The 7,127-nt window shown below is 47.7% G+C and overlaps 1 protein-coding gene across 1 annotated transcript in view; it reads left to right on the top strand.

Moving 5' to 3' along the window:
* LOC306661377 (protein Wnt-5b-like) overlaps positions 1-6,624 on the top strand; it is a 96,866-nt gene extending 90,242 nt beyond the window's left edge. The window contains exons 2-3 of the mRNA XM_079140355.1: positions 4,501-4,637; positions 6,051-6,624. Coding sequence (XP_078996481.1) covers positions 4,501-4,637; positions 6,051-6,363 — 450 coding nt within the window. The 3' untranslated portion in view covers positions 6,364-6,624. The remainder of the gene's footprint in view (positions 1-4,500; positions 4,638-6,050) is intronic.
* Positions 6,625-7,127: the final 503 nt, after the last annotated feature.

Genomic DNA, 7,127 nt, shown 5'->3' on the forward strand with positions numbered 1-7,127 from the left:
TACTTTGAAATGTTCCTTCTTTGACCAAACCACGTCATCATGTGAAATTCTTCCTGTTCTTTTCCTTCTGTTTAAGCCACACATTCTTCAGGCCCTATGTAAATCCCACATCCTGACTGCAATTGCTCCTTGGACTCCTCTGGCACTTCTGTGTCCTGCCTGCCTTTCCGAGTGGTTTTGTTTTCCCCAGTTAGACCAAAGCAGCTCAGGGAGCAACATATCAGACATCTCCACATTATCTTGTCAAGCGGCAGGGTACTTTATACTAGAAGCTGAATGTTACTCGTGTCTTTGAGAAAAGGACATAGACAAAGCTGGGACCTCAAATCTCTAAGATCTCTGCTAGCAGAGATTCTGAAATAAGGGGATATGATAGAAGCAGCTTCTTGCTGACAAATGATGTCGGGTCTTTGGGAGGTCAAAAGGACTCTGTCTCTGTGAGAGGCTGGCCTTCACCGTCTGCTTCTTATTTCCCTGAGAGCCAAAAGAGGACTTTTCTGTTCTCTCAGTCAACAAATATTTATCTAGCACTTACTAGATTGTGCACCATCCTAACAGCTGGAGAGAATGGTGAACAAAACCATTTCCCGAGCTTATGAGGACAAGAAACAAAAACAAACAATTAGTATGCCAAATGATTCCATATTAGGTTAAACAGAATTTTATGTTGTCAACATAGAATCTTCTCTTACCGGAGACATTGGTTGTTTCACTGTTATGACTGATCTGAAACTTTTTCACACTTTCTCCCTAAACTTTCATGTAACTGCTCCTATGTTCCCTTCTGCCAATGCCTTTAATCTGGGCTGGATGGATATGACCTCTTAAGGGAATGAAAATTGGTGACCAAGTCCTAGCAGAAAAAGAAGAGAGCCTGGAATTCTGATTTCGAATTTGTGCTCCTGTGGTTGCAAGGGTAGAGAAGGGCAGTGTGATCTCTTTAGGAACCTTGACATGCCACTTGGATAGGGTAAGAGGGTTACAGCCCCTGCCACTATCCCATCCCATCCACAGTCATGTGGAGAAGGGTGAGTTGGGCAGGTGTTTCAAAGAATAATCTCTCTCTCTCCTTTCTCTCTCTCTCTCTCTCTCTCTCTCTCTCTCTCTCTCTCTCTCTCTCTCTCTCTCTGCAGTGCTGGGGATGGAATCCAGGGTCTCACATATGCTAAGCAGTACTCTACCACCGAATCACATCCCCACACCCCTCAATGCTATATATATTTTTGGAACTGGGGATTGAATCAGAGACACTGAATCCCCAGCCCTTTTGATGTTTTAGTTTGAGACAGGGTCTTACTAAATTTCTGAGGCTGGCCTTCTGCCTCAGTGCCCTGAGTTGCTGGAATTACAGCGGTTGGCACTGTGCCTGACCCTCACTGCATATTTGAGTAATGAATTTACTGAATGTGTGAACAATGAATGAAATAGAGCAGAGAGGATGTCTGAGCAGCCCATTCTGCCCCGCCTCCCCACCAAAGGATACTGACTGAGCATTCTCTTCTTTTCTTCATCTTCATCTTCCTTTCCCCCAGTCCCAGTCTCCTAGACACTAATAAAGAATAGGGACCCCTGATTCCCACATACTCAAACACTTGGTCTGGTGTGTATGGAATGACATTGGCCTTTTCAGAAGGAGGAATTTTAGATCTCCCAGGACATCTGTAGTTATGACAAAGACAGCAGAAGGCATTCAGCTTCCCTGCCTTTTGGGTATTTACCAGATCTTTCTTTCTGCACAACAGAGAACAACCCCAGGCTGAGTCCTGCTGTAAATCTCACCAGTGACCCACACATGAGGCTTTCCATATGTCCTGCTCATTAAATCCAAACCATCAGTCCCTACACAGCTTCCTTCCTCCCCAGTGGGCTTGAAGCAAGAAGTGTCCTTCTGCCCACACTAACAAACCAATCACAACATTTACCTTTCTAAGATATCCTTTCGCCTTCCACCCTACTCAAGAATGTAACTCCCCCACCCCCGCAAACAGCTGCCCAGCTTCAGTTTCTGGGGCCCTTGATGGGGTGACTCATATCTATGTGACAGGACAGGACAGAGCATCTTGAGAGCATTGGTATGTGTGTACATGTGCCCTTGGGTTAGTGTGATGTGTGTGTGTGTGTGTGTGTGTGTGTTCGTGTTCAGTTTCAGGTACCACACATCTGGAAGGCAGTGAAAGAAGCTACCACTTATGCTAGGTCCTTTTTTTTTTGTAATTGGTAATTTGTAAAATATAACATATCCTGGGCTGAGACTTTGATAGAATGACCAGGGTGGTGGGAATAGCTGCTGGGAGTGATTCCTGTATCCCTACATGTTTATAAGGCATGGCAAAGAGGGATTAGCAGGTCTTAGGAAGTCTGACCCTTGTTGGTCTGACAGCTTGTCACTGGAGCAGTCAAAGCCACAATGACCATTAGCAGGTACTTTGCTTCTGTCCTTGGCTCAGACTCAGTGGGCCCTCAGTGTGGCCTCAGTTGAACCTAAGACGTGTGGGGCCAGTAAGATTTCACTGGAGCCTGTTGGAAGGGTGTGAGGGAGGTGAGAGACACTGGTGTGAGGGGAGACCAGAGGGATAGGAAGTGTCACCAGTTGGGAGAAAAACTGAGCTATCTGGTGATTGGAATGTGTGAGGATAGATATCAGTTGGGGCTGGCCCAGGGAATAGGGTGTTTGGGGGAGTAGAGTGTTTGAGGAGCATAGTGGGGAGGATGGATGTTCGGGTGGGCAAGAGAGAAGGGCACAGGGTGGTGGTTGGAGAAGCAGGAGGGAATTAGTCCCCATGAAGGACTGGTAGGTGGAGTTGGGGATGTTTGGACAAGGAAACTCTTTGAAGCTTTTCTCTCGTCCTCCCTACCCTGGACCAGGTCCCCTCCCCTCCATAAAGCCATTAGCTTCTGGTGCCAGCCCTATCTCTGCTCCATCTCTCTTGGTTCCAGTGGATGCATTCACAGACCTCCTGCCCTGAGGGATGGGGGAGGATTTATGGGGGGTCGAGAGGAGGGGGAGGGGGCATCCTTTAGAGGCAAGAGAGGTCTGTTAGGAAAGTAGGGTGTGGGGAGCTGTTAGGCCACGCTAGAGGCCGGATCATTTCCGAGCTGGCTCTGCATGACAAAGGGAAGGAGCGAGCCTCTTCTTTGATCTGCCCCCTGCTGGCCCCACACACCTGCCTGTTGGTGCCCCCGCCCCAGATGAGACCTCGAAAAGAAAAACCAAAAGGGGGTGGGGAAAAGGCCTTGTCTCAGCGCTCCTGGATCCTGCTCAAACCACCTTTCTCTCCTGGTGGCCCCAGGACAAAAATATTCCTAAGCTGATGACCCAAAGCACCTGCCGCCCCCTCCCGGAGAGCCTGGTGACCCAGAACCCAGAGACCAGCGTGGTGAGATGGAGGCGGGGGCAGCCTGGAGCAGTGCTGTGTGTTTGTGTGTGTAGGGTTGGAGGTGTAAGGGTCCTGGGAAGAAGACTCATTGGAAATATGGGGTCCCGCCTCAGATGGAAGCTAAGGGAGAAGCGAGGTGGAGGTGAGCAGGAGGGTGTGTGTGTTTATCTGCTCGCTCCAGGATACAGAAGCATGGATTTTCCGTATGTTTCCAAAGGCTTTGGGATCCTGGGGCGCAGGCGTTAGTTAAAGGCGTTAGTTAAAGCGCAAGGCAAAGATGTGGGGCTCTCTGATGCTACACGGGACGGGTGGTGGCTTTTGGAAGATACGTCCCCGCAACAGGCATTGGATGCAAGAGACGCAGTCCAGGGTCCCTCGCCGGCAACTGGGAAAGGTGTTCTGTGCGACTCCTCCACCGCCATACAGTGGGCATAAGGGGTAGGGGTGGCCAATATTTTTGGGCACGGGGCACCGGCTTGCTGTTGGCTAAATGGCTTTTACATTTCTCAGAGAAGTTGCCTTGAGAAAGTGGAAAGTGCGCGCTCTTCCTCCCTTCTTTAAGGGTAAACAAGGGTTGGGATTTAGAAAACTTGTTTGGAGAGAGAAGGATACAGATGGAAAGGGAAGACTCCTATTGGGTATAGATCAAATCCAATTCACCAGTTGTTCTTTAACCCCTACGAAGAAAAATCTGAAGGTCAGAGAAGTAGATCTCTGGACTGAGGTGAGAGGTGGAGGGGATGTTCCTCCTTTTACTGGATGTTGTAGAAGTTGGGGAGGTGTGCTTTGCAATAGTCAAAGCAGCTTCCTGTGCGCAGCACTGCGCACACTCTGTTCTTGAAATGATGTTTTCTTTCCTCTTTTTTGGTTTCTCAACTCATTATCTCCGTTGAAATTAGGTCCTGAGTAGGGCTCCCACAGTTTGGGTTAGGAGTCCTAAAAGCCCTCTGATGAGAGGATAAGCAGTAAGAGGTGGAGGTTGGAAAGGGCTGAATTTCCTTCAGGAGAATTTGACTCAGGTTCACCCCAGAGCCCATCCTTTGCACTTTTCTGCATCCCTCTGCTCCCTCTTAGTCTTCTTTGTCTGTTGCATTTGCAGCCTGATTTCCCTTCATTTCTCCAGGAAGCCCCACTTTGGAAGCTGTCCGTCCCAGGGTACTGGGGCGGACTGAGGCCAACCATGCCCAGCCTGCTGTTGCTGTTCACTGCGGCTCTGCTTTCCAGCTGGGCCCAGCTGCTGACGGATGCCAACTCCTGGTGGTGAGTGAGAGGGACTTTGGTCCTGCTCTGCACCCTAAGGCTTCTTGGGTAATAAAGGTGTGGACAGGGGGCACCAAGGGTTGTGATCACACCCTATCCATAGGAATATGAAGGGCCTCTTGCATCCCAGGCAAAGTTGGAGAGCTCCTTTTCTCTCTAGTCCCTAGAGGTAAGAATTCCCTGAACATAAAAGATTTGTTCATTTGCTTTTTTTCTCTGATTCTGTTCACAATCCCTTTTTCCTGGACCTTTCCCTATCCTCATGAATTTTAGAAATAGCTTTTTTATTTTTATTGAGTTAATAAAATATTGATAGCATGCATGAGGCCCTGGATTTGATCCCCAGAACTGGGTGGGGGAGAAAGAAAGGAAAAAGAGGGAGAAAAAATTCCAGTGGCACATGCCTGTAGTCCCAGCTACTCGGGAAACTGAAACAGGAGGATTACTTGAGCCCAGAAGTTCAAAGCCAGCCTGAGCAACACAGCAAGACCCCATCTCAAAAACATATATGTTGATATCTGGGTTTTTAAAAATTTTTGTTTTCAATTTTTGCCAGCAGAGGCAGAGAATAAAATCCTTTATTTAACCTCTGAAGACCAAATGAAGGATTTGCAGGAACATGCTTGTCTTTCTGTGTTTTTAAGACCACATCCTTGCCAAGGTTGACATGGAAATGGCAGGCAATCACTACTTATTTTGCCATGGTCTGTGTCCCACCTGCATTTTATTTGGATGGCAAATCTGTAGCTTTCTCATCTAACTTAACCACTTGATTATTGCTGGTAGATGATGAGAAAAAAGAGATCTCTGAACTGATTGACAGTGGGTTAGGGCATTGTGTGAGTGAGATATGGAAGTGAAAATGTTTAGAATATATTATGATTGTGTACTTGGGATTCTATTTTGAAGGCATTTCCATGACGGAAAATGCTTCCCCACGTACCCTACACTAGGGCTAAACTGAACTATCATTCCTACTCCACAAACAGGCATGTGTCAATTTGGCTTTTTTTGCCCTCTGCCTCAAATGAACAGCTGCATGAACAGCTGCCCTGCACCACCCCACCTCCTTCTCTGTCTTCTCCCCACCTTTAAGACCAGTACAAATTCTGGTCATCTCCTTATGCTTCTCCTTGAGGGAAGAGCTTTCCCTATCTGATCACTGTGGATTCAGAATCTTGTCTGTCTTAGGCATTTGGCATCTCAAGTATCATTTGCCTAGCTTTCCATATGTCCTTTTAAGACATGAACTCTCTTTTACTAATTCACCCTTAGAAGTCCTTGGTCCTTCAGGGCCTTGTACAAGAAAGCATCCCATAAATGTGTTAAATGAATGACTTAACACTGCTCACAGGCACACACTCATTCTTTGTCCTCCCCACCCCCACCCCGCTTTCTGGATTGCTATTGTAGGTCGTTAGCTATGAACCCGGTGCAGAGACCAGAGATGTTTATCATCGGTGCACAGCCTGTGTGCAGTCAGCTTCCTGGGCTCTCCCCTGGCCAGAGAAAATTGTGCCAGTTGTACCAGGAACACATGGCCTACATCGGGGAGGGAGCCAAGACGGGTATTAAGGAGTGCCAGTACCAATTCCGGCAGAGGCGATGGAATTGCAGCACTGTGGACAACACATCTGTCTTTGGCAGAGTCATGCAGATAGGTAAGAGGCCCCTAAAATATGGCTTGGCCACAGAAACTGTGCTCATATTGACTGGGTTCATTTAAGCTGTTCTAGGACTGGCACATTAAGAGCCCAGATGGGGGCCTTTTGGGTGTTTTCTAGGCTTGGCAGCAGCATTCAAGAAGGGAAAGAGGCAGGTATATAAAGTAGCAGCATCCTGGATAATCTTCCATGTCCCTATAGCCTCTGCTTTCCAACTGCACCCTGGCAGGCCCTGTGTGACTCACCCATGGTGGAACATCTGAGTTGAGTTAGAGTGGCTTAGGAGATCTGCCCATCATGCTGCTTTTGTCTCAAGACAAAAAGGGCCTCCCTTTTAGTCTTTTTAGAGTCTTGGGTAGAGATCCAAAATTACAGCCCTGAATATGTATAAGATGTTTGCCTCTTTGACTTGGACCCTCCAAAGAGAGTTAGAAACTTTGGGCCAAATTAGTGATAGCTGTCATTAACCCCGCCCAGAGCTAGTGTTAGCTTTTTCATTTGAAAGGGTGTGTGCATGTATGTGTGTGTGTGTGTGTGTGTGTGTGTGAGAGAGAGAGAGAGAGAGACAGAGAGAGAGACAGAGACAGAGAGAGACAGACAGGGAAAGTGGGGGAAGGGAACAGACTAAAGAAGAAAGATGAGAGGGCCAAGTCTTCCTGGATTCCTGTCCCTTCTTTTCTCTCCCACTGCTGGTCCAGGATTCTTTGGCTGCCCTATTGCTTAGATAGAGGTGTGATCTGAGGTCTAATTGTTTTAGGTTCTTTTGAAATGCAATCCTCCCCTCCGTGGCAAGAAATTGAGAAATCCGGCCCTATTCTACTGGGTC

The sequence above is a fragment of the Sciurus vulgaris genome (genome assembly GCF_902686455.1).
Source record: "Sciurus vulgaris genome assembly, chromosome: 5".
In the NCBI taxonomy this organism is placed as follows: Eukaryota; Metazoa; Chordata; class Mammalia; order Rodentia; family Sciuridae; genus Sciurus; species Sciurus vulgaris.